General features: G+C 39.1%; 1 protein-coding gene across 5 annotated transcripts in view; it reads right to left on the bottom strand.

Annotated features, from left to right (window-relative positions):
• ZNF197 (zinc finger protein 197) overlaps positions 1-11,162 on the bottom strand; it is a 32,793-nt gene extending 21,631 nt beyond the window's left edge. Inside the window, exons 1-5 of one of the 5 annotated variants that reach the window (XM_059161986.1) lie at positions 11,009-11,162; positions 4,414-4,883; positions 3,019-3,178; positions 2,588-2,679; positions 2,183-2,309 (exon numbers count right to left, since the gene is read on the bottom strand). In XM_059161986.1, coding sequence (XP_059017969.1) covers positions 2,183-2,309; positions 2,588-2,679; positions 3,019-3,178; positions 4,414-4,812 — 778 coding nt within the window. In that variant the 5' untranslated portion in view covers positions 4,813-4,883; positions 11,009-11,162. Of the gene's footprint in view, positions 1-2,182; positions 2,310-2,587; positions 2,680-3,018; positions 3,179-4,413; positions 4,893-11,008 lie in introns of all 5 variants that reach the window. The other 4 variants (XM_059161983.1, XM_059161981.1, XM_059161984.1 and 1 more) reach the window with 4 other exon arrangements.
• Between the last annotated feature and the right edge of the window lie 16,243 nt (positions 11,163-27,405).

Below are 27,405 nucleotides of genomic sequence, written 5' to 3'. Positions count from 1 at the left end.
AAGATGGATTATTGAGTAAATAGTATTACAACTACTAAAAGCCACTTGGGTTAAAAAACAAAGAAACAAACTGGATTCATATGTCATTCTATATATCAAGATAAATTTTAGAGGTAGTAAAGCTTAAACATAAATATGAAACAATGAAAATATCTGAAAAAAATACAAGTTATTTTTTTAAAAGAAAAATAATTTTATTGGGGTGCCTGGGTGGCTCAGTCAGGTAAGTGCCTGACTTTTGATTTTGGCTGAGGTCATGATTTCAGGGTCACAGGATTGAGACCCACAACAGGCTCTGTGCCCAATATGGAGTCCACTTCAGATTCTTCCTCTCTTTCTGACCTTCCCCTTTCCTGCTTGCACACTCTCAATAAATAAAATATTTAAAATAAATAAATAAATAAAATAATTTTACTTAGAAGATCACAAAGACCAAAAACAAAAATACTGCTAAATTTAAAACTACATAAAAGATTTCCTAAGGATTAAAAATAACAGTTCATAAATAACTCTGAAAGGCAAAAAAATGGGAAAAACATATGCAATACTTGGCAAAGGGTCAGCAAGTCTCATAAATAAATGAAATATGTAGAAGGGATATGAATAGAAGTGAAACATTTCACAATAAATGTGAAAAGATTTCAACCACACTGATAATCAAAGAAATGAAAAACAAAAAATAATATATCTTCTACCTAAGGAGAGATGTAAAACACTGACCAAATCATAAGCACATGAGGGAGATGGGCCCTCTTCTGCTCTTTTCATGGGAAGGTAAGTTGGTACATCATTGGTAGAAAGCAGTCTGGTAACATGTATCAAAATATAAAATCTACAGATTGTTTGGCCCACTATTGGCACATCTAAGATAGTAAAAGATACATTCGAATTAAGTGTTAAAATTTACAGTGTAAGCTACTGTGAACAATAAAATAATAAGGTTGCAACACAGCCAAAACAATCAGTATTTTCATATATGTAAACTACAGTCAATTAGGAAACATGAGAAAAGATTCCAATTCCAAAGAACCAATATAACCTGAAATATGCAGATCCAGAAGAGGACAATTCTAAAACAGGCCTGAAACATAAAAGCAGTGCTGAACAAATAGAAAGGCATGTAATGTTCCTGAATAGAAATTCAGTATCCTAAAGCTGTCAATGTAAATCATGATACATAGACAATGGGACAGTATGCAACTATTTAAGCTGACACTATAAATCTGTATTTCAGCGCAAGTGAGATAGTGCATTAATTGATTCCTCAATTTTTAATGTATATTTGTCCAAACAACAATCTTTCCTTTTTCTTCAAAATCTAGCACAAAGTTACCTCCTTTATGGCCTTTCCTAATCTCAGGAATGGTACTGGGTGTTTGGTCCTCTTCATTTCTATCTTAAAAGGTTCATCACACTCTTATACTAATTATTTTATTTTGCCTCATTTATTCTTTCTATGCTCATGTCCCAAACCATGGTAAGCTACTTAAGGGCAGAATCATTTCCACAGTTGCTATCACATGATAGATATTTTCATGTTTCTTGGAAGCACAAATGGCTACTAAATATTTTTAAATGTTCTTACTTTATTACTAGTGATAAAAGTCCACCAGAGAATAAAGATATTACAACTTTAAAAAAATTGTATCAGCAACAATTTAAAAGAATGGGATTACACAGTACCAACAAAGGCAGAGCAAAAAGAGTGTTATGTATCTCTCCATGAGGAGAGAGATCACCTGAGAAAGCAATTTGATAGTATGAGAGAAGAACCTTAAAACAATTCAAACATTTAGGCCTAGTAATTCTACTTCCAAAAAAATAATGAGAAATAAGGAAAGACCTTAGCTACAGAGACAGATGATTATTACAGAAATTATCTAGAATGAGGAAATGGCTGAATTATGGCACAGATTAGGTAGCCAATTAAAAAAAAAAAAAACTCATACAGGAAAATATAGAAAGAATATAGAAAATATAGAAAAAATATAGAAAGAATATCAAAATTTTGATAGTACTTGTCTACAAAGACTGGGTTTAAGTTGTATTTTCTTCTAATATCCTATGCTTTCCAAAACAAGTATATTCTACTTTCATAATCAGAAAACAATGATGAAACATTGTTTCATTTTCTCATGTTTCCTAAATAAAGGAAAGAATGATGGGAAGACAGAATCCTTACCTAGGGAGGTCACATTTCCGTAATTCTCCAACATCACATCCCAGTACAAAGCCCTCTGAATCGGGCCCAGACACTCCCATTCCTCTGAAGTGAAGCATACTGACACCTCCTCAAACATCACCAACTCCTGAAATAACAGGTATGTATGAGATTATCCATGCCCAGGAGCTCCCCTACTGAAAAGTTCCTTTCACTTTTAGTAAAGGATACATTATGAGGCCATGAGGTGAGCAAGGGCTATCAGACAGACAAGGAAACCCCACACAGTCTACCTTCCAATCATATGGACTGTGATTTACAGATAGGAACTGACTGGGCCCCAAATACTAGGATGACAGAGAACGCCTCAGCCACAGTTTGGTAGTGCAGAGAGGGCCTTAGGAAGGAAAGAGAATGCAAACCTACCTGGGGCTGGGCTGTTAGGAGCATGAGGGCCATTAACTGATTTCTTGGGTTCTCTTCCTGGGAAAGGGCAGAAGCTTCAGGTGCAGGGGAATCTGAGGAAGGAGCAAAAGCTGCATGTGAAATCACTGCTATTCCTGACTACTAATCCAAGTCCCGTTTCTTCTACAAACAAGGAATTCAGAAAGACCCACAACTCCCAGGACTAGACAATGATGGCTATAAAATAGCTTACAAACCTCTTCTGAGTAACCTCCATGTACAGGACTGGAATAATAAAAGAACAGCAATAAGAATGGATAAAAGGTCACAGGGACCTAGGAAAGGATAGGGGGGAGAATAACAGAAAGAACTTTGTACCATAAGGGTTTCATGTACAAGAAAGAAGAGGAGGCAACTAACTGAGAAAGTCCAAAGCCAGGGTCACTAAGTACCATGTTGAGGATCCTGGAGATTGAACATCACTGCGTCAGTAAAAGGATTTTGGCAAATTTCAGTTGCTATGTGGCTGCTAATGGGTGCATGAGGAACTGCTGTTCCTGGAGTGCTCATCCCTTCCTGAAGAAGGTCCTGGTCCTGAACAAGAACTGGAACCTAGGAACAAGGAAAACAAAATAAGCTGACTCTTCTTGTACCTCCAGAAAACAGACTCACCTAACCACTACAGACCTCTTTCTGCCCACAATCTAGAACTATGATATCAAAGATCCACCTCAAGTATTGAGCATCAAAACAGCAGTAAACCTTTGCCTTGAGAACAATGGAGCTAGCCCTCTAGCCCCACTCATGGCACCGGTGACCTCTCTCACTGAGACTGAACCGAATGGTGGAAACAGAAGCGAGATCTGGGTGTGGGCTAAGGAGGGAATGGGAAGTAATAAGTAATAACTAAAGTATGGGTTTTAGCTTCAGACCTGGTTTTACATCAGACTTGGCTGGGTTCAATACACTCTTCTACTTATTTACCCCTTTATTATCCCTTCCTGCTCCAACAGAAGAAACACCAAGAGTCTAAACACATGGTTTTGCTGCTAGCTAGATATATGACATAAGGAAATCCAGTGAATCCTTCTCTGCCTCCACCTTCCTATCTCTCAAATAAGGAGTGCCTTGGAATGAAATATATAGCTCTAAAATTCTTCATTTTTGTGATTAAAATAAAAGCCCCTCCTTGGTGCCACTCCCAAGTTTAAGTTACGTTTCAGACTTTTTATATTCAAATGTTCCTAGTGGACTACAGACTGACAGAAAGAGATCTCACACACACTAGGAAATATATAAGATCCCAATTTAATGGTCAAGAATAATAAAATTTTTCCAAAAGTATCTCAACCCAATCCCTTGGCTCACAAAATCCCCATTAGGGGCACACAAGGGGAGGTCCTGCCAGATTTAGAAGGCTTCAAGTAAAAAGCTTCAAGAATGAAGCTTTCTAAATCATTCTTTTATACTCCAAGCTTATATCATCATTCTTAATAAACTTATACAAATGATACATATGCTTCTGTTTAGGGGAACACTTAGAAACACTATGTTCCTCAGGTTATTCAACTGAATTCTGCATTAGCAGGCATCACCCAGAGGGATAAAATGCAATCAATGCCTTTTTGCTAACTCTGAATTAGGCCCAAGATGCCAATCATAAATCCATTTCTCCACAGATATTCTATGATCTGAAATAGCTCATGAACCTATTGTAATAAGCATTAGGGTTGCTAATGAGCTATTAATTATTTATGAAAATTACAGGATCACTCTCCAGCCCAGCTTGCCCTGCCTTAATTCTCTCTTTCCTTCCATCCCCAAATTTTCCCCTCCCCCTTTCTCACTTTTAGTGCTGGTCCATCGAGGTCCTTTTGTAGCTCCTCTACCAGGGCCACGGCCTCCTCACCACTCCCAGGGCGATGGATCTGCACCCAAGTCCGAATCTCCCCAGGCAGAATGCTCAGGAACTGCTCCAGGACCAGCAGCTCCAGGATCTGGGCCTTAGTACGGGCTTCTGGCCTCAGCCACCGACGACAGAGCTCCCGGAGCCGGCTCAGTGCCTCATGGGGTCCAGATGTCTCATGGTAACGTAACTGTCTAAAGTGCAGGTGGGATGTCTCCCAAACAGAGGAATTGCTTCCTTGGAAGCTGGTTCCCCATTTCCAGGTATCATCCTTCCCTTTAACAAGACCCTCTTGTCTCAGAGCACTGTGGGCCCAATTTTCTCTTGTCATTGTTGTCATTTAAGAAAGGCTCCTCTCCAGGCCCTCTCAATTCTTGCTTGACTTCTTCCTTAAAGCCTGGAGAACATCATCTAGAAGACCTCAAGAAATCATTGATAAAGTTAACCCAAAGCAATAACCAAAATTTCCAGACCCCAGTCAGTTTCCAGTGATGAAGAGAAGCTCCCTGCATGCAAGGTTCTAGGTTCTGGGCAGTGCCTCCTCTGACAGAAGCCCCTGTCCAAGGCTCTAAGGACACAGACACTGATGTTACCCAGACCACTGTTGCAACCAAAGTTATGAAATCCCTTTAGTCTTTATTCATAATGTCTCCTCCACCTAATTATAATAAATCTTTATCTAACTCTAACAATGGGCATTCTGCCTACTCCTGTGTGATCTTGAACAAGTTACTTCACTACTGAGTCTATTTCTTAACCTGAAGAATGGGGTAATAATAGGTCCTACTATATACAGCCTTGTGTAAAATTTTGGTATTTACATACATTTCAAGTATTGAACAGTATCTGCATATGGACTCAAATGTCAGTTATTATCTTTTTTTAAAAGATTTTATTTATTTATTTATTTTACAGAGAGAGAGAGAGAGAGAGATCACAAGTAGCCAGAGAGGCAGGCAGAGGGAGAGGGGAAAGCAGGCTCCCGCTGAGCAGAGAGCCTGATGCAGGACTCCATCCCAGGACCCTGAGCTCATGACCTGAACCCAAAAGCAGAGGCTTAACCCACTGAGCCACCCAGGCGCCCCAGTCATTATCTTTCTATAAATAGAACTCTTTCCTATGTTCCTTATAGTCAACAAGTAAGGTCTTAATTCTAATACACGTGAGACAAAATCCTAACACCTCAATTAACACAAAAAGCTAAACTAAGTTAGCTTTACTATACGTACTTTAAATTCTCTGAAAATTGTTCACTACATCAATAAAAATATTCAGATAAATTTTACTTTTACTATATGAAAGTTAAGCTTGTGGCTCTCTAAAAATCTTTTTTTGGAAATAACATTAATTTTCTTATTACAAACATAAAATTTGTAAAATCGGAAAAGACAAAACCAGAGAATAATCACTGCTATTATTTTGTACTACATTCTTCTGATCATCTGCACCAATTTGTATCACAAGACTGGAATCAACAGTACATCTCTGTAACTTGCTTTTCACATATATCTTGTAAACATATATTACATAATCCTCATCATTATTTTAAGAGCATAAGAGACCATTCATACTTAAGTATTCCCCTGTTGTTAGACATTTAAATTACTTAAAATTTCCTCCTATTATAAATTAGGCCACAATGACTATCCTTGCAAGTGAATTTTTGGTTACATCTCTGCTTATTTTTTCAGGAAAAATTCCCAGAAAAAAAAACTGCTGGGCTGAAAGGTACAAATAGTTTTAAGCTTTTGAGAGTATAACAGTTACATTACTGCCAATGACATATGAAAGCACACTCACTAATTTTATTTAACACTTAGACCCTTACAGAGCATGTTTATAACTAAGCAGAGGAGGCAGAAATGTAAACACAATTTCAATATAGTATGTAAATAAAATTAATAGGAGGTCATACCAGCACAGAAAGAATTCATGAAAGGTTATTTTGGATTGGACTTTAAAGAAAAATAAAAAGACCATTGGAGTATTAGGCAAGCCATTCCAGGAAGAACTGTATTTCCAAAATCATGGGAATAATAGCACATACAGCCCTATTAGAAATGTGCTTTATATGGAAAGAAGGCAGGCAGGCAGGCAGGGAGGGAGGGTACAGAGATTACTTAGATGATTACTTAAAAATAAAACCCTTTAAAAAAAAATGTATCTTAGAAGTCTTTCCTGTCAAACACAGCCCCTCCTGTCTTTTACTGATGCATGGTATCACTCTATACAGGTGTATCGTAATTTATTTACCCACTCCATTACAGATAGGCAGTTTTCAATTTTTTCTTATTAAATAAATATTACCATTAAAAGCCTTGAGCATACATCAATTTGCATGTGTGTAGGCATAAACGTGAAAAGTTCCTCAAAGAACAGCTGGATCAAAATTTATATGACCTTATAATTATTTTTTAGATTTTACTTATTCATTTGATGGAGAGAGAGAGTGCTCGCATATGCACACAAGCAGCAGAGGAGGGGAGAAGAGAGAGGAGAAAGCTTAGCAGGGAGCCTGACATGGGCTGGATCCCAGGACCCTGGGATCCTGACTTAAGCCAAGCACAGATACCCAACCAACTGAGCTACCCAGGTGCCCTGCAAGTTTATAATTGTGATATTGACTATTGTGTACACACTGTTTACACTGTAAGAAAACTAGTCCTTTGTTAAGATGGGAGTGGAAATTTTTTTCCTTTTCTCATGTCTTTGCCATACACCTTATGTGACTTTGTTTATATTCGTTTTGCCATGCAACCAATCTTTCTTCATGCTCTAGGTTTTGTGTCATAGTTAGAAAGGCCTTTCCTACTCTAAGCATGAATGTAGTATTAACAGGGTCAAAAATCTATATAGGAGGAATGATGCGGGAGGGAGGGCTACATCTCAAGAAGGCCAGTAAAGTTTTACAATGGTCTAAACAAATGATTAAATTCTAAACTATGTAGCACTTGGATAAAATAACTGAGAAAAACTGAACAGATACATCTCAAGAAGGCCAGTGAAGTTTTACCATGGTCTAAACAAATGATTAAATTCTAAACTATGTAGCACTTGGATAAAATAACTGAGAAAAACTGAACAGATTCTGAGTAACTGATCTGAGGGTGATGGAAAGGAACTTTCAAAAAGGATTTCTATAACACGTTCACATACAGAAAGATTCAATATTGCCAAGGTGCTAGTTCTTCCCTACTTTATCTTTAGTTCAGTGCAGCTCCAATTACAACCTCAGCTAAGTTATTTTGTGGATACCAACAAACTCATTCTAAAGTTTATAGTAGAGGCAAAAAACCCAGAACAGCCAACATGACATTGAAGAAGAACAAAGCTGAAGGACTGACACCACACATGAAGAGTTATGATAAAATTACAGTAATCAAGATAGCATGGTGTTGGTGAAAGAATAGATAAATTAATGATCAAAATACAGAGTCCAGAAATAGATCCACACAAATAAAACCGTTATTTGATAAAGGAAGAAAGGCAAGAAAATACAGTGGAACAAAGTATTTTCAGCAAATGGTGCCAAGATAAATGGACATTCACATGCAAAAAAAAAAAAAAAAAAAAAAAAAGAACCTCGATAAATCTTACACCCTTCACAAAAATTAACTGAGGATGGATCTCAATGTGAAATGCAAAACTATAAAATTCCTAGAAGATAACAGAGGAAAAAAATTTAAATGATATTGGTTATGGCGATAACTTTTTAAAAAATATTTTATTTATTTATTTGACAGAGAGAGAGAACACAAGTAGGCAGAGAGCCAGGCAGAGAGAGAGGGGGGAAGCAGGCTCCCCGCAGAGCAGAGAGCCCAATTCAGGGCTTGATCCCAGAACCCTGAGAACATGACCTAAGCTGAAGGCAGAAGGTTAACCCACTAAGACATCCAGGTGCCCTTGGTGATAACTTTTTAGATACAACACAAAAGGTGTGATCCATGAAAAAAACAGTAAGTTGGACTTTGATAAAATTTAAAAACTTCTGCTTTGTGAAAGACAAAGTCAAGAGAATAAGAAGATAAGCCACAGACTGAGAAAAATTTGCAAAAGACATACATATCTGATAAAGAACTGAACTCTTAAAACTCAACAGTAAGAAAACAACTCAATTTAAAAAATGGCCCAAAGACCTTAACAGACACCTCATCAAAGAAAATATACAGATTCTAAACAAAACATGAAGGTATGCTCTACATCATATGTGATCAGAGAAATGTTAAGTTAAAACAATAAGATACCCACTACACACCTATTAAGATAGCCAAAATCCAGGGGCACCTGGGTTGCTCAGTGGGTTAAGCCTCTGCCTTCAGCTCAGGTCATGATCTCGGAGTCCTGGGATCAAGCCCCACATCAGGCTCTCAGCACAGCAGGGAGCCTGCTTCCCCCTCTCTCTCTGCCTGCCTCTCTGACTACTTGCGATCTTTGTCTGTCAGATGAATAAATCTTTTAAAAATCTTTAAAAAAAAAATAAGATAGCCAAAATCCAGAATACACAAGAACACATTCAGACAACACCAAATGCTGGTGAGGATGTGAAGCAAAAGGAACTTTCATTCATTACTGGTAGGAATGCGAAATGGTACAGCCAACTTTGGAAGACAGTTTGGCAGTTTCTTGCAAAGCTAAACATAATCTTTACCATACAATCTGCCAATTGTGGTCCTTGGTATTTATTAAAAAGAGTTAAAAACATATCCATACAGGGGCGCCTGGGTGGCTCAGTGGGTTGAGCCGCTGCCTTCGGCTCAGGTCATGATCTCAGGGTCCTGGGATCGAGTCCCGCATCGGGCTCTCTGCTCGGCAGGGAGCCTGCTTCCCTCTCTCTCTCTCTCTGCCTGCCTCTCCATCTACTTGTGATTTCTCTCTGTCAAATAAATAAATAAAATCTTTAAAAAAAAAAAAAAAAAAAAAAAAAAAACATATCCATACAAAAACCTGGACATAGATGTTTATAGCAACATTATGCATAACTGCCAAAATCTGGAAGCAACCAAAATGTCCTTCAGTAGGTAAATGGATAAACTGTAGTTCATCCCAACAATGGAACATTATTCAGCACTAAAAAGAAAAGAACTGTTAAGCCATGAAAAGATATGGAGGAATCGTAAAATGCCTATTACTAGGTGAAACAAGCCAATCTGAAAAAACTATATACTGTACAATTCCAACTACATGACATTCTGGAAAAGGTAAAACGTTAGAGTCCATAAAAAGGTCAATAGTGGCCGAGGGCTGGGAGGAGAAACGGATGAACAGGCACAGCACAGAGGATTTCTAGGGCAATCCTAGTATTTCTAGGGCAATATAGTATTATCTGTACAATACTATAATGGTGGCTACATTACACGTGTCATTTTACATTTATCCAAACCCATGGAATGTATAACACCAAGAGTAAATCTTAATGTAATGACTATAGAATTTGGGTGATGATGACATGTCAATCAAGGTTCACTGATTTTAACAAATATACCAGTCCAGTAGGGGATGTTTTTAGTAAGGAAAGCTACGCATGAATGGGGGGTAGGAAGTATATGGAAAATCTGTGTTTTCTGCTCATTTGGGGGTGAAACTAAAACTGCTCAAAAGAATAAAGTTTATTTTGAGATCAATAAAACTTGGGGGGAAAAGGATTTTCTACAGTGAATTATTAAAATTCTATTTACTCTAACTTCACAGATAAAAATAAATCCTAAAAAATACAGTTTGTTTGCTTCTTATGAAAGGCTTGTGAGCTGTAAGTTAGAAAGAACAAAAGAAGGCTCAGAGGAACTAAGCAGTTCAAGGCCACTGGACTGGTAGAGTTGTGGAAGCAGATTCTGAAATCATGGAACTGAATTCCGAAAGTCCAAAATACTTCCATCTAAAGACTTCTGAAAGCCAAACAACATTCATTCTAAAGCAACAGTTTCCAAACGCTGGTTCGTTATAAACACGTAATCTGGCAAACCATAAAACGAAAAACACAGTAACTATACACAATCACTGATACAGGTTGGCAATGACCTTTCTTGCAAGAATGGCATTTATTCTGAATTTACAGCGTCAGTACTTAGCGTTTAAATATACTCCCTTAAGTAATGCTGGTATGGGTGGTGGAAGTTTGCTTTTTAAATACCATTATAATACCAAATTAAAAGATGGAAATTATTCCATCCCTACCAAAGAAACAAGTCGTAGGAGGCCGCTTGCCACAGCTCTAGGAAGTCTCAAGCTGTTTCTATCAACCTCAAGAAAGACTGAGGAAAAGCAGAAAGGCCTGGCTACTGCGGTCGCTGTCTTCATTATCGGACTCCAGCAGCACAGACACACACAGACTCAGGTATCTGTCCTCACTACCTTCCCCAGCCGGCATCTGCCCAAGTCGAGGCCAGGGCGTCCACTCCAACACCGAGCTAAGGAGGTACCATGCTGGGGGTCAGCGCCGGGGACGGGCCGGCGACGACTGCGCAGCCCAACGGAGCTTCAGCACCTACCCCGGACCGCCCTCCGCGCCAGCCCAGCCGACCCGAGCCCACCCCGCTCACCGGGGGTTCTCGCTGCGCCTCCAGCGTTGGGTACCTCCGCCCGGGGGCCAGGACGCCGACAGATGACACGGAGACCCGGACACCACGGCGCCAAGGTCCAGAATAATGGCTGACCCGGGGGTACCGCTACTTCCGGTTGCTAACCAACCCCTTCCAGCCCTGGCTCTCTGGGAAGACACATCTCTATGATTCCTTGTTTTCGCCTGAATAGGCGAGAACGTCGGAGTTTCTGTGCCTTTGGATTGTCATTTCTCCCAACTGACTGGTGGGAGCTGTTGCATTCCAGACTGGAAGATGCGTACGTGCTTCAGGACGCTTGTTACCTCCTAAATGAATTGGACCTACTAGCTTAGCTTGAACCATCCGGAGTTCTGTATAGAAGGTCATGGCTCTTAAATAAACTATGCTTTGGAGAGGCCCAAAGGCAGTAGTCCTGAAATTGACCTAGTATCTCCTAGCCTTAGAAGTGGCTGGGAAGCTGAACAAAATTTAACTGAAGCCCTTCCCAGTCCAAGGGGTTGTGCAGATACTTCTTGTCTGGGTCCTGGAAAATAATGGAAGAAGTTACTACACGGGCGAAAGGATTATTTCTTGAGATTAAATTATTTGAGTTAAATATTAAAAGCAGGTTTTGCTTGTTACCTGAAGAATATGCTATCTGTGTTCTATACCACAGTCACCTCTGCCAACCTGCGATTTTTGTGCAACTCTTGTGGAATGGTTCTATCCATCCTGACAGCCTTCCATTTGTAGTGTGCACTATGACAACTCAGTTGTTTTTTCCTTCAGGACTTTCTCTAACCAGCCAGGTCTCAGGTTCTGCTTGGAAGGAGTGGTAGAATAGCAGCTCCAAAGCAACCCTAAAAGAATTAAAAAAAAAAAAAAAAAATTGGTGCATAAATGCCCAAGCTTGCTGTGCTTTGACAAGAAAATTTTCAGCTATGTCCTACTTGGATCCTTAGTGATCACCAAGTGAGAGTGGACCTTATTTGCTCACAGGAGAATCACTTAATAATGCACACTTTATTGGCTTGTCCTCTATTGCCTGTGTTATTCTGCCTGCTGCCTCTCTCCTGCTTTTTTGAGATCACTTACCAAATAACCTACCTATTTCTAAAGACTTGGGTCAGGCTCTGCTTTTGGATAAACTTAAACTTATAATCAACATTTTGTATTAAAATAAGAATGTGTCCTTACACAATGCCCAATTTTGTGAACACTCATGTATCAGTCTGATTGGAGACTATCTTATTTCAGAGGATCAATTCTTTAACTTCTTTAACTTCTAAGTTATATAGGACTTTACACAGGGACACATATTATCAAGCTTGATTAACACATTTCATTCTCCTGAATGATACAATAATGAGGAAAAGGAAGCGCCCCTGGTCAAAGAGGGATCTATGGTTAAAATTTCTTACCACGATGAGAAGGGATCCAAGCCCAACCAGTCTCTTAGACTCTGAGAATCAGGTCCTCATGGAGAATGTACCTCGATGGATGGCTCTCTGAAAGCCTCAAGAACAAAAATAAATGAATTTTTACCTCAGTGTTGCACTGTGAATGTAACTTAGTTGCTCCATATATGTTTCCTCTCTACTTTTCTCACTGCTGCTCAGCTGTGAAGAAGAATCTTCTGTCCCCCTCACAGCTTCTTCTTCATTTCAGTTTCTGTTCCATCATACCTTATTTGCTGTGGCTCCTAATGGCACTGCTTCTTTCCATACATCATTCCACCTTCAGTTCCTGCTTTTAACTGTCTTGTCTTTGCCCTACTTCTAATTCAGAATTTCCATAGAGAGGTATTCCTGTTGGCTTGGCCACTAAATATAATTTCTGTTAGGGCAGAGCTTTGTCCCCACCCCCACGAAGCCATAACAGAGGATGGTAATTAACCTAGAGATAAGCCACAGATGGGTCTGGTGAATGGCTTTGGTCCAATCACCTGTGGTCCATTACGGAATAAGTAGGGTCACTTGGAAAAAAAATATGGTTCCCTCAGCTTCCCCCTCAGCCAAAACTGGGTCAGGAAAGCCTCCTGGAATAGGCCTTTTTGACAAGACAGTTTCTGTGATTGATTAGGCGAAGACAATGGTCAGCTGTGGAGATGGTGGGCTTAACAGTCAGGGACTCAGATTTCTCACATACTAAAATGGCATGATAGTTTTTGGCCTTGGTTAAAACTAGATTGAAAGGAATCAACATTTTCATGCTTAGTAATCATGGCCATGATCACTCTGTCATCTTGCATATTTGACTTGAAGTGCTTGTCACCTCTTTGTCTCTTCAACACCTTATCTGAGAGCCATGGTACCATATGATGTCATGGTTGGAAAGGACCTTAGAATTACTCATTTTACCAAGGATCTTACTTCTGTAACATAACACCACAAACTTGTCTCTTCCTTTTTCAATGCCCTAACTTGACTGTGATGGTTCAACATTTGTCTGTCCTGATATCTCTTCTACTTCCCTGACTTGATCAACTTCCCCTTTTCTATTGCTGAAGAAAAAAAAATGTAGCTGTTTTCAATTTCCTCTCCTGTTCTCAATGTGTTACCCCATTCTTTACCCATAATGGGAAGGTTTTTGTTTTTATTTGAAGGTATAGGTTTCTTGATGATCCTGTTTCCACCACAGGACAAAAATTAGTAAAAGTAGTTTTCTTCTGTCTTTTGGCAGCAGATGAGAACAGGATGCAGAGTTCAAAGTTGACTCCAAAGAGAAAGAAAATTTCTAAAAGATAAGAATCATCTAATGATACATCAGGAGGACTCTGTGGGGTGGTTCCTAGGGGATCAGAAGCTAGATGCATGTAAAGAACTTTAGAGAAACTAGAAGCCAACCCTCACATGAAAAAAGAAGTAGATTGGAAAGTGATTTCTTGGAAGTAATAGACAAGGAGGAATCTTAAAAACATACAAGAAGGGGGATTGCTGAATGTAAGGAAATATAGGAACATCCTAATACATCCTTCTGAACATCAATAAGTTCTGAAGGTGTAGAAATTCCATCTATGTGGTGAATGTGGCAGATCTATTATGCAGAACTCACCCCTCAATGAACATTAGAATCCACACTGAAGAGAAGCCCTATGAATGTAATGAGTGTGGTAAAACCATCAGGCAGAACTTTCCTTCCAATGTATTTTTTATCTCAGACACTATAATTTTCATGTCTAGAATTTCAGCTTTAGGTCTTTTTCTATTTCTTCTATGTTTGAAAGTTCAATCTTTCCTCTGGTTTTTGATTGTATGATATATAGTTATAACTGCTTTAATGTCCTTGGTTGATTCTAATACTTGTAACAGTTGCAGGTTGTTTTGATTGATTTGTGTGTCTGTAAATATAGGCTGTATTTCCTATCTGTTTGCATGCCTGGTAGTAAGTGTACACCAGATATTTTGAATTTTACATTTTTGGGAACTGGATATATTTTGTTCCTGTATATATTCTTGAGCTTTATTTTTTTTAAGAGAGTGATGCACTTAAGTTACATTATGGTCAGAGAACACACTTTATTATTTCAATCCTTTTAAAAGTATTGAAGTTCGTTTTATAGCCTAGTATATGGTCTATCTGGGAGAATGTTCTACGTGCACTTGAGTAAAATGTATATTATGCTGTTGTTAGGTGGATTGTCCTAGGGATGAAATAATGTCTCTTTGGATAAAGTGTTCAAGTTCCACATTTCCTTGCTGATCTCTGATTTTTCTATCTGCTCTTGAAGGTAGGATATTGATGTTTCCAGCTATTGTTGAAGTGTCTGTTTCTCCTTTAATGCCTATCAGTTTTTCCTCCATGTATTTTAGGGATCTTTTATTAGATGCATATAAAACTGTTTTATCTTCCTGATGGATTAACTCATCTCATTTCATATTTTTATGAGATGTACCTCTTCATCTCTTCATCTTTCCCATTTCAAAGATCATTTTCTCTGATATTAGCATAATCAATCCAGCTCATTGCATGATAGGAATTTTTCTATCCTTTCACATTTAATCTGTTTGAATCATTGAACCTAAATTGCATCTCCTGTAGAAATATATACATATATTGTTTATATGACCTCTCTCCTTTTTTATTTGATGGCTTAACCCATTCACATTCAATGTCATTATTTTTTAAATTTAAATTTATTTTATTTTCAGTGTTCGAAAATTAATTGCACCACACCCAGGGCTCCATATAATACATGCCCTCCACAACACGCACCACAAGGATCACCCAATCCTCCTACCCACCGCCCCTCCAAAACCCTCAGGTTGTTTCACAGAGTCCACAGTCTGCCATGATTTGTCTCCCACTCCAATTTCCCCCAACTCCCTTCTCCTCTCCATCTCACCATGTACTCTGTGTTATTCCTTATGCTCCACAAATAAGTGAAACCATATGATAATTGACTCTCTCGGCTTATTTCACTCAGCATAATCTCTTCCAGTCCCGTCCATGTTGCTACAAAAGTTGGGTATTCATCCTTTCTGATGGAGGCATAATACTCCATAGTGTATATGGACCACATCTTCCTTATCCATTCGTCCGTTGAAGGGCATCTTGATTCTTTCCACAGTTTGGCGACCGTGGCCATTGATGCTATAAACACTGAGGTACAGATGGCCCTTCTTTTCACCACATCTGTATCTTTGGGGTAAATACCCAGGAGTGCAATGGCAGGGTCATAGGGAAGTTCTATTTTTAACTTCTTGAGGAATCTCCACACTGTTTTCCAAAGAGGCTGCACCAACTTGCATTCCCACCAACAGTGGAAGAGGGTTCCCCTTTTTCCACATCCTCTCCAACACATGTTGTTCCCTGTCTTGTTAATTTTGGCCATTCTAACTGGTGTAAGGTGGTATCTCAATGTGGTTTTAATTTGAATCTCCCTGATGGCTAGTGATGATGAACATTTTTTCATGTGTCTGATAGCCATTTGTATGTCTTCATTGGAGAAGTGTCTGTTCATGTCTTCTGTGTTGGGGTCTGTTATCAAAGGAATGAGACTGAGACAAAGTAAAAGTTATGCAAAGCCTTATTCTATGCCAAGCATTAGAAATTAGACTGACTGGTCAGGGCCGCCTCTGGAGAGAGCCACCCAGTCCGGATCTCACAGGTTAGTTTTATAGGGCATAACTGCAGACTCAAGGTATGTGGCTTCTATTGTTAAGGCGTTTACTCCCGGAATCGATATCCGGGACCATACCAGGAAATACAGGGGCATTTATCCCCGGAATGAAGTACGTGGATGTAACAATATGGCAATCTAGGCAATATGGAGTTGCTCTGGCTAAGCAGGCCCTAATAGTTAAACAGGTTTTAACATTAAATCAGCCCTAACATTCTCCCCATTTTTTGATATGATTGTCTGTTTTGTGTGTGTTGAGTTTGAGGAGTTCTTGATAGATCCTGGATATCAATCTTTTGTCTGTACTGTCATTTGAAAATATCTTCTCCCATTCCGTGGGTTGCCTCTTTGTTTTGTTGACTGTTTCCTTTGCTGTGCAGAAGCTTTGATCTTGATGAAGTCCCAAAAGTTCGTTTTCACTTTTGTTTCCTTTGCCTTTGGAGACATATCTTGAAAGAAGTTGCTATGGCTGATATCGAAGAGTTTACTGCCTATGTTCCCTTCTAGGATTCTGATAGATTCCTGGCTCACGTTGAGGTCTTTTATCCATTTTGAGTGTATCTTTGTATACGGTGTAAGAGAATGGTCGAGTTTCATTCTCCTACATATAGCTGTACAATTTTCCCAACACCATTTATTGAAGAGACTGTCTTTTTTCCACTGTATATTTTTTTCCTGCTTTGTCGAAGATTATTTGACCATAGAGTTGAGGGTCCATATCTGGGCTCTCTACTCTGGGATAAATCCCACCTGGTCATTCTGGATAATCTTTTTAATGTACTCTTGGATCCTATTAGCTAGGATCTTGTTGAGAATTTTGGCATCCATATTCATCAAGATTACTGGTCTGATGTTCTCCTTTTTAATGGGGTCTTTGCCTGGTTTGGGGATCAGGGTAATGCTGGTTTCATAAAAAGAATCTGGAAATTTGCCTTCTAATTCAATTTTTTGAGACAGCTTCGGGAGAACAGGGATTATTTCTTCTTTGAAAGTTTGGTAGAATTCTCCAGAGAATCCATCAGGTCCTGGGTGCTTGTTTTTTGGGAGGTTTTTGATCACTGCTTCAATATCATTGCTAGATATTTGTCTATTCAGGATTTCAATTTCTTCCTGATTCAGTTTTGGAAATTGATAGGTTTCCAGGAATGCATCCATTTCATCTAGGATGCTTAACTTATTGGTATATAACCGTTGATAATTTCTGATGATAGCTTCTATTTCCTTGGTGTTAGTTGTGATCTCTCCCTTTTCATTCATAATTTTATTAATTTGGGCCTTCTCTCTTTTCTTTTGGATTAGTTTGGCCAATGGTATATTGATCTTATTGATTCTTTCAAAAAACCAGCTTCTAGTTTCACTGATGCATTCTACTATATCTCTAGTTTCTATCTCATTGATCTCTGCTCTAATCTTGATTATTTCCCTTTTCCTGTGTGGGTTTGGCTTAACTTGTTGTTGATTCTCCAGTTCTTTAAGGTGTTAAGAGAGTTGTGTATTCTGGATTTTTCAAATTTTTTGAGAGAAGCTTGGATGGCTATGTACTTCCCCCTTAGGACTGTGTTTGCCATATCCTATAGGTTTGAGACCAAAGTGTCTTCATTCTCATGGGTTTCCATGAATTGTTTAAGTTCTTCTTTGATTTCGTTATTGATCCAAGCATTCTTAAGCAAGGTGGTCTTTAGCTTCCAGGTGTTTGAATTCCTTCTAAACTATTTCTTATGGTTGAGTTCCAGTTTCAAAGCATTGTGATCTGAGAATATGCAGGGAATAATCTGTCTTTTGGTGTCAATTCAGGCCTGATTTGTGACCCAGTATGTCGTCTATTCCAGAGAAGGTTACATGTGCACTCAAGAAGTATGAGTATTCTGTTGTTTTAGGGTGGAATGTTCTGCATATATCTTTGAGGTCCATCTGGTCCAATGTGTCATTCAATGCTCTTGTTTCTTTATTGATTTTCTGCTTGGATGATCTCTCTATACTGAGAGTGGCCTGTTAAGATCTCTTACTATTAATATATTCATATTAATATGAGTCTTTATTGTGATTAACAATTGTCTTATGTAGTTGGCTGCTTCCATATTGGGGGCATAAATATTTAAATTTGGTAGAACTTCATGGTGGATAGACCCATTAAGAATGATGTAGTGCACATAGATCAACTCGAAATGGATAAAAGACCTCAGTGTGAGACAGGAATCCATCAGAATCCTAGAGGAGAACATAGGCAGTAAACTCTTCGATATCCGCCACAGCAATTTCTTTCAAGATATGTATCCAAAGGCAAAGGAAACAAAAGTGAAAATGAACTTTTGGGACTTCATCAAAATCAAAAGCTTCTGCACAGCAAAGGAAAAAGTCAACAAAACAAAGAGACAACCCACGGAATGGGAGAAGATATTTTCAAATGACAGTACAGACAAAAGGTTGATATACAGAATCTATCAAGAACTCCTCAAACTTTTTTTTTTTTTTTTTTTAAAGATTTTATTTATTTATTTGACAGAGAGAAATCACAAGTAGATGGAGAGGCAGGCAGAGAGAGAGAGAGGGAAGCAGGCTCTCCGCTGAGCAGAGAGCCCGATGCGGGACTCGATCCCAGGACTCTGAGATCATGACCTGAGCCGAAGGCAGCGGCTTAACCCACTGAGCCACCCAGGCGCCCAAGAACTCCTCAAACTTAACACACACAAAACAGACAATCATATCAAACAATGGGCAGAAGATATAAACAGAAACTTCTCCAATGAAGACATACAAATGGCTATCAGACACATGAAAAAATGTTCATCATCACTAGCCGTCAGGGAGATTCAAATTAAAACCACGTTGAGATACCACATTACACCAGTTAGAATGGCCAAAATTAACAAGACAGGAAACAACAGGTGTTGGAGAGGTTGTGGAGAAAGGGGAACCCTCTTCCACTGTTGGTGGGAATGCAAGTTGGTGCAGCCTCTTTGGAAAACAGTGTGGAGATTCCTCAAGAAGTTAAAAATAGAACTTCCCTATGACCCTGCCATTGCACTCCTGGGTATTTACCCCAAAGATACAGATGTGGTGAAAAGAAGGGCCATCTGTACCCCATTGATGTTTATAGCATCAATGGCCACGGTCGCCAAACTGTGGAAAGAACCAAGATGCCCTTCAACGGACGAATGGATAAGGAAGATGTGGTCCATATACACTATGGAGTATTATGCCTCCATCAGAAAGGATGAATACCCAACTTTTGTAGCAACATGGACGGGACTGGAAGAGATTATGCTGAGTGAAATAAGTCAGCAGAGAGAGTCAATTATCATATGGTTTCACTTATTTGTGGAGCATACCAAGTAGCATGGAGGACATGGGGAGATAGAGAGGAGAAGGGAGTTGGGGGAAATTGGAAGGGGAGGTGAACCATGAGAGACTATGGACTCTGAAAAACAATCTGAGCGTTTTGAAGGGGCGGGGGGTGGGAGGTCGGGGTACCAGGTGGTGGGTAATTTAGAGGGCACGGATTGCATGGAGCACTGGGTGTGGTGCAAAAATAATGAATACTGTTATGCTGAAAATAAATAAAAAATAAATTTAAAAAAAAAAGAAGTATAAATTACTATAATCTTTTTAGAGAGTGATTTTGCAATATTATCAACATTTAAAGGATGTTAATTGCAATGTTGTTTATAACAGTGAAAAAGTGGAAATGATCTAAATGCCATCAACAGAGGGCTGGTTAAATAAGTAATAGTACTTCGGTACTATGGAGTAATATATTTCAATCAGAAATGATGAAGTAAATATGTGCAGATATGAAAAAGTTATCACATTAAATCATGTGGAACAAACACGCTTCAGAAGAATGAATCAGTAATAACCTGTGTGAAAAAAAAAAAAGAATTTCATGCATTGAATATGTATGTTTGAGTAATGCATGGAACATATCTGAAAGGACACCAACCAAGTGAACAGTGGCTAATTACAGAAAAAGGGCCTGATGGGAGATGGGAGGGAGAGAAAAGGGAAGAGGTATCTCACTTTATACTTAAAATATTTCTGTACTATTTGATTATATTGTTCTGTTTTACAAGTATTTATGATATGCTATTTTAAAACGCTGTAAAAAAGAAATTCAAAATAAAACTAAATTTGTTAAAAAAAAAAAAAGAAAAAGAATGATGTAGTGTCCTTCTGTATCTCTGACTACAGTCCTTAGTTTAAAATCTAATTATTCTGACAAAAGAATAATTGCCCCAGATTTCTTTTGAGGTGCAATGGCATGAAAGATTCTTCTCCATCCCTTCACTTTCAGTCTGGATGTATCCTTTGGTTCCAAATGGGTCTCTTTTAGACAACATATGGATGGGTCCTGTCATTTTATCCAATCTGCAGCCCTGTGACATTTTATGGGAGCATATAGGCTGTTCACATTGAGAGTGATTATTAAAAGATACATTTTTATTGACATCGTGTTTTCTGTGGAGTTCCTGTTTCTATAGATTGTCCCTGTAATTTTCTATTTTATGTCACTCTTGGGTTCTTTCTTCTTTTATAGAACCCCTTTTAATATTCCTTGTAGTGCTGGCTTGGTGGTCACATACTCTTTTAAACCTTGCCAATCTTGGAAGCTCTTTATTTCTCCATCCATTTTGAATGTCAATCTTGCTGGATAAAGTATTCTTGGCTACCTCTTATTCTCATTTAGTGTCCTGAATATGTCTTGTCAGCCCTTTCTGGCTTTCCAGGCTTCTGTGGACATTTCTGACATTATTCTGATAAGCTTTCCTCTGTACCTAAGGAATCTCTTCCCCCAGCTGCTCTCAAAAGCTTTTGTTTAAAATCATGATTTGTCAGACTCACAGTCAAGTGCCTCAAGGTCTTTTCCAGATTCATTGATATTGGGGGGTCTTCTTTATACCTCTAGGACACAAATGCTTGTTCCATTCCCCAGATTGGGAAAATTTTCATGTACAACTTGTTCAACTATATCCTCTAGTCTTCTTTCTCCATCCCATCTGGGATCCCAATAATTCTGACATTGAAACATTATTGGAGTCATTTATTTCCTTAATTCTGTTTTCATGGCTTCTAAACTGTTTGTTCTAGGCCTCTTCCTGATTCTTTTCCTATATCAGTTTTTCCTCTGAATCACTAATTCTATCTTCTTCCTCAGTTGCCTTACCTGTTAGGGTATTTAGATTAGATTAGATATCATTGATAGCATTTTTATCTTCTTCATCGGTGGCTTTCACTTCTGCCCTTGGAGATTCCATGTCATCACTTAATGGTTTCTCCAACCTAGCCATTGCCTGGATAATTTGTTACCAATTTGTTAATTGAATTCCCTTTCCGACTTACTGTTTACATCCATATCCAATAGCTCTGATGGAGAAAGCCCAGTCTCAATTTTTCCTCTGTTGGTTGTTCCTCCTCCTAGTCATTTTGGTAAGAGCTGGTTTAAGTGATGTACAGCTGAGTATACCAACTATGATCCAGGCAAGGTCCATCTTGAAACACTTCTGAGCAATCAGAAGTCACCACCAAAATGAAAGAAAGAAGAAAAAAAGAGATAGAGAGAGAGATACAGGAAAAAAGAGAAGACCCAGCCAGAATGGGCCCCAAAGGTGAGATTTATATGGTATACAAACAGAAGCGGATAAACAAAAAGACAAACAAAAGTAAATGACAAGGGGGAAAAAAAAGAACCCAGCCAAAACAAACCCCATGGATAAGATTTATATAATACCAGAACAAAATAAATACACAGAAATCCTGACAGAGGAAAAAGATGAGAGGGTGCTTTTAAGTCCTCGATGTGGGCAAGGAAGGTTATTTGATTCTTCCTTGGTGTATCTTGATATCTTTGTTAAAGGACTAAACTTTACAGAGATGAAAGGAGATAAAAATTGGCTCATATATAGGGGTAGTATTGATTAGGAAAAGAGGATTATCTTAAATCTCATATCTATATGTGTATTTAAAAAAAAGAAAAGAAAAAGAAAAACACAGGTGTATGTATGAAAAAAGTTCAAGTTAAAAGGTTATTATAGAATATATTGTATTAAACCTCTAGCTGTAATAGTAAGTAGGTTAAAAAATTTAAAAAAAAGAGTAGTGAGAACAAATTAAAAATAAATGTTGTACCTATGAAATATACAGGTTTTAGGGCAATACCGTGAGCTTAATATGTTGTTTTCCCTTGTTTTACAGTTATATGGGGATCCTGTGGTGGTGGTTCTCTTCTTCTTTTCACTGTCTTTCTGGAGGAGAAGACTGCTCCTTGTTTATCAATTATTCTTGCTTGGATTGAGTCCTCTTGCTGCCTCTCAAGGGGGGAGGGTGGTGCTGTGGAAACTGGTTTTTCAGGCTTTTGTTCTCTGGAGGTTTTTTCCCTTTGGAGGCTTCTGGTGGAAAGTGGAAAGCAAACTGCATCCAGACCTTTGTCTCAGAAAGAAGCCTCAGTCAGCTCCCCTCTGGGTGGTCCAGAACACACAAACTCCCCCTCTGCAAACTCCCGCTGAGCTGTGCAACCTTACATAGGCAGAGCACATCCCCAGCCACTGTCTCAGGGGTCGCCTGAAGTGCCCACTTGTCTCTGCACCTCTGTGCCACTAAAACCACAAGCAATATTGGTCCAGGAAGCCTGCTTCTGATGGCTGCCTTTGCCAGGACCACTGCCTGGGATACAGACCTCAGGTTGGCACCATGAATCATGGCTTGGCTGGTCCTAGAGACCATCGGCTAGCGCCCACACAGAGTTTTCTCAGGCATGGGCATGGAGTGGGTCAGACCCCAGTCACACAGTGTGCGAAAGTTCTAGGGAGCCCAAGCTGGTGCCGTCACCAGAATCCCTCATGCAGGAGCAGGAGTGTGCCCAGCCAAGCCATGGCACAAGCTGCACAACCCCAGGGGCTCTGCTGCACTCTCTCTGGCATGGATGGTTGCCAGCAGTGACCATCCTGAGACTGTGGGCTTAGACATGTGCCCATGACCGCCTGATTCCAACAGTTGCCCCTTAAGATCATTTGCTCTTTTTGAATGTTTTTAACCAGACTCCAAAGTTAATGCTGGTCCCCAGTCGCAGCGCACTCTCTTATTGGGGTATTACTTTCCAAGGGGTGGCTTCTGGTGGCTCCCTCCCCCTGCTGCTTATACTCCAATAACAGTCCAAACATTCCCACTCCACTTTACCTCTCCACTGGTGTCTTCTGACCCTGTAGAGATCCAGAAGTGTATAATCCTCTTTCTCAGGCAGATTTCATGGTTGTTCAGAGTGCTCTGGTAGTAATTAGCTCACTTTAAGGGACTGGTTGAAACAGGGTCTCCTACTTCACCATCTATCTGACCCTCCTTCTCTCAATGTCATTATGGTGGTTTCTAGGTATTTTGCCAACGGATACAAAAATAGTGATTTGAAGGGGTACATGCAGCATAATGTTTATAGCAGCGGTGTCCACAATAACCAAAATATGGAAAGAGCCCAGATGCCCTTCAACAGATGAACAGATAAAGAAGAAGTGTGCATGTGTGTGTATGTACGTATACATATACATATACAGTGGAACTTAGTCATCAAAAAGAATGAAATATTGCCATTTGCAACAATATGGATTGAACTAAAGGGTATTATGCTAAGCAAAAGTAGTCAGTCAAAGAATGACAAATACCATATTGTTGCATTCATATGTGGAATTTAAGAAACAAAACAGATGAACACAGGGGAAGGGAAAGAAAAATAAAATAAGATGAAAACAGAGAGGGAGGCAAACCATAGAGGTTCTTACCTGCTGGAGGGGTGGTGGGTTGGGGGATTGGGTAATTGGCTGTGGGGCACTAAGGAGAGTATTTGATTTAATGAGCATTGGGTGTTATATGCAACTGATGGATCACTATATTCTACCCTTGAAACTAATAATATAGTATATGTTAACCAAACTGAATTTAAACTAAAAAATGTTTAATGTCTCAACACACACAAAACAGATAATCATATCAAACAATGGGCAGAAGATATAAACAGAAACTTCTCCAATGAAGACATACAAATGGCTATCAGACACATGAAAAAATGTGTCACTAGCCATCAGGGAGATTCAAATTAAAACCACGTTGAGATATCACCTTACACCAGTTAGAATGGCCAAAATTAGCAAGACAGGAAACAATATGTGTTGGAGAGGATGTGGAGAAAGGGGAACCCTCTTCCACTGTTGGTGGGAATGCAAGTTGGTGCAGCCACTTTGGAGAACAGTATGGAGATTCCTCAAATTAAAAATAGAGCTTCCCTATGACCCTGCAATTGCACTACTGGGTATTTACCCCAAAGATACAGATGTGGTGAAAAGAAGGGCCATCTGTACCCCATTGATGTTTATAGCAGCAATGGCCACGGTCGCCAAACTGTGGAAAGAACCAAGATGCCCTTCAACGGACGAATGGATAAGGAAGATGTGGTCCATATACACTATGGGGTATTATGCCTCCATCAGAAAGGGTGAATACCCAACTTTTGTAGCAACATGGATGGGACTGGAAGAGATTATGCTGAGTGAAATAATTCAAGGATAGAGAGTCAATTATCATATGGTTTCACTTATTTGTGGAGGATAACTAATAGCATGGAGGACAAGGGGAGATGGAGAGAAGGGAGTTGAGGGTAATTGGAACGGGAGGTGAACCATGAGAGACTATGGACTCTGAAAAACAATTTGAGGGTTTTGAAGGGGCTGGGGGTGGGAGGTTGGGGGAACCAGGTAGTGGGTATCAGAGAGGGCACGGATTGCATGGAGCACTGGGTGTGGAGCAAACACAATGAATACTGTTACGCTGAAAAGAAATAAAAAAAGTTTAATGTACTTATTGGTATAGTTTGATTTATATTTGCCATTTTCCTTTTATTTTCCATACATCTGTCTTGTTTCCTTGTCTTCCTTTACTTCTTTCATTTGCATTGAGTCACTATTCTAACATGTTAATTCCCTTAGCAATTTTTTGGTTGTATTTTTTACATTATTACTTAGTGGTTATTCTTAATACTTATCTTGTTATGAGATTGTACTTCAGATTTATAGTAATTTCCAGTGAGATACAAACTCCTGTGTAGCTACTGCCTGCACAGTTTTATTTCCTTTCCCTGTTTTTTGTGGTATTATTAGAATTATTACTCTATGTGATTTTATGTCTTTTAAAGAACCCGAGAGACAGTAGGTCTTATGGACAAACTCAAGGTGGGTGAGTACATTTTAAATGACAAATCCACTCTAAACACTGCAATCTCTCTAAGCCTTTAAATTATTTTCTATAAACTGAAGAAAAGGAGGTTGAACATTTCCGTTTCATTCATGGGGTGTAGGGGTTTATCTTTTGGTTTATGTTTCAGCCAGTCAACCAAATTGTTAGAACCCTTCCTAACTCCCAGAGTTTACCAATTCAAATGCTACTCTGGAAATAACCTGACACACCCAGAAGTATCACTATCTAGTACCTCTTAGCTCAGTCAAGTTCAATATAAAGTTAACCATCACAATAATTTATGTCTTTAATTGGCGTAAGATCTCATCTAATTGATATCTCTTTCATTTTCGATATTGGTACTTTGTGTCTTCTCTTAATTAATCTTGCTGGAAGTTTATCAGTTTTATTTTCTCTAAAATTTTGGAAGTTAAAAAAAAAGTACAGTGAGTTCCTGTGTATCTTTCACCCAGTTTCCCCCAAAGGTCACATCTTGCATAACTAGAGCACAATATCAATTCAACCAGGAGAGTGAATTGTACAATCTACAGAGCTTATTGAGATTTCACCAATTTTGTATATGCTAATTTGTTCATGTATAATTCTACGCAATTTTATCTTTTTGTTATTAGCTATAACTTTATTTTAATGATTGCTTTGCAATTTATAGTATGTATCTCTATTACTTTCAAGTGACATTATATCACTTTCTATATACCAGTACTTTTCTGGTATACAGTGGTATACCAGGTATATGCTTAGTAGTGGTTCTAACCTGGCGGCAACACCTAGAGATACTTTTGAAACACCAGTGTCCAGTGGATAGAAGCCATGGGTGCTACTAAATGTCCTATAATGCACAGGACAGCCAACACAACAGCCCAAATTTTAAGACAGGGGCATCTGGCTGGCGCAAAAGTATGCAGCTCTTCATTTCAGGGTGGTGAGTTTGAGCCCCACCTGGAAATTAGTTAAATAAACTTTTATTTTTTTTTAATTTTTTTTTTTAAGATTTTATTTATTTATTTGACAGAGATCACAAGCAGGCAGAGAGGCAGGCAGAGAGAGAGGAGGAAGCAGGCTCCCTGCTGAGCAGAGAGCCCGATGCGGGGCTCGATCCCAGGACCCTGGGATCATGACCTGAGCTGAAGGCAGCGGCTTAACCCACTGAGCCACCCAGGCGCCCCAGTTAAATAAACTTTTAAAAACATGCAAGACAAACGATGGGAAAAAATAATTTCCGTCTCATTTCATTTTTCTTCTTACTGAAGGACTTACTTTAACATTTTTTGTAGTGAAGGTTGGCTACTGATGAATTCTTATAGCTCTTTTATTTTTTTTTTAAGATTTTATTTATTTATTTGAGAGACAGAGAGAGAGAGAGAAAAAAAAAAAAACACAAGTGGGGTGAGGGGCAAAGGGAGAAACACTCCCCACTGAGCAGGGAGCTAGATGCAGGGCTTGATCCCAGGACTCCAGGATCATGACCTGAACCCAAGGCAGACTCTTAACTGACTGAACCATGCAGGTACCCCTCTTTTAGCTTTTTAACGTCTGAAGATGTGTCTTGGTTTGCGCTTGAATGATATATTGACTGCTCTAGAATTCCAGGATGGCAGGTTCTTCTTTCAGTGCTGTTTCATTGTCTTCATGCTGGTACAGAGTACAAAGAGAAATCTGTTGCTATGCCTATCTTCTTTCTCTATGCATGTTTTTTCCTCTGGCTGTTTTTATAATTCTCTCTTCTTGATTGGTTTTGAGCAATTTGTGATGTACCTTCGAGCAGTTTTCTCCAGATTTATTCTAGGCTTACTGTTCTCCACTACTAAGGTAAGCCCCTTCTCAGTACTTTACCCAATGCACAAAGGAATTACATTTTTTCAGTCTTGACCTGACTTGTGGGAAGATGATATTCCTGGACTTGCTTTTGTGCCTGGAACTGTTCACTCAAATCCTTTGGAACGTTTTTCTCAACCGGCCTTACATGTTTCCTCATGTAATGTGCCCATTAGTACTCTGCTGAATATCCTGGGGGAGGAGGGGACCATTCACAGATACCCAGAAA

The sequence above is a fragment of the Mustela lutreola genome, chromosome 2 (genome assembly GCF_030435805.1).
Source record: "Mustela lutreola isolate mMusLut2 chromosome 2, mMusLut2.pri, whole genome shotgun sequence".
NCBI lineage: Eukaryota > Metazoa > Chordata > Mammalia > Carnivora > Mustelidae > Mustela > Mustela lutreola.
The sequence above is the reverse complement of the archived record's forward strand: the minus strand, read 5'-3'. Positions and strand labels throughout refer to the sequence as shown.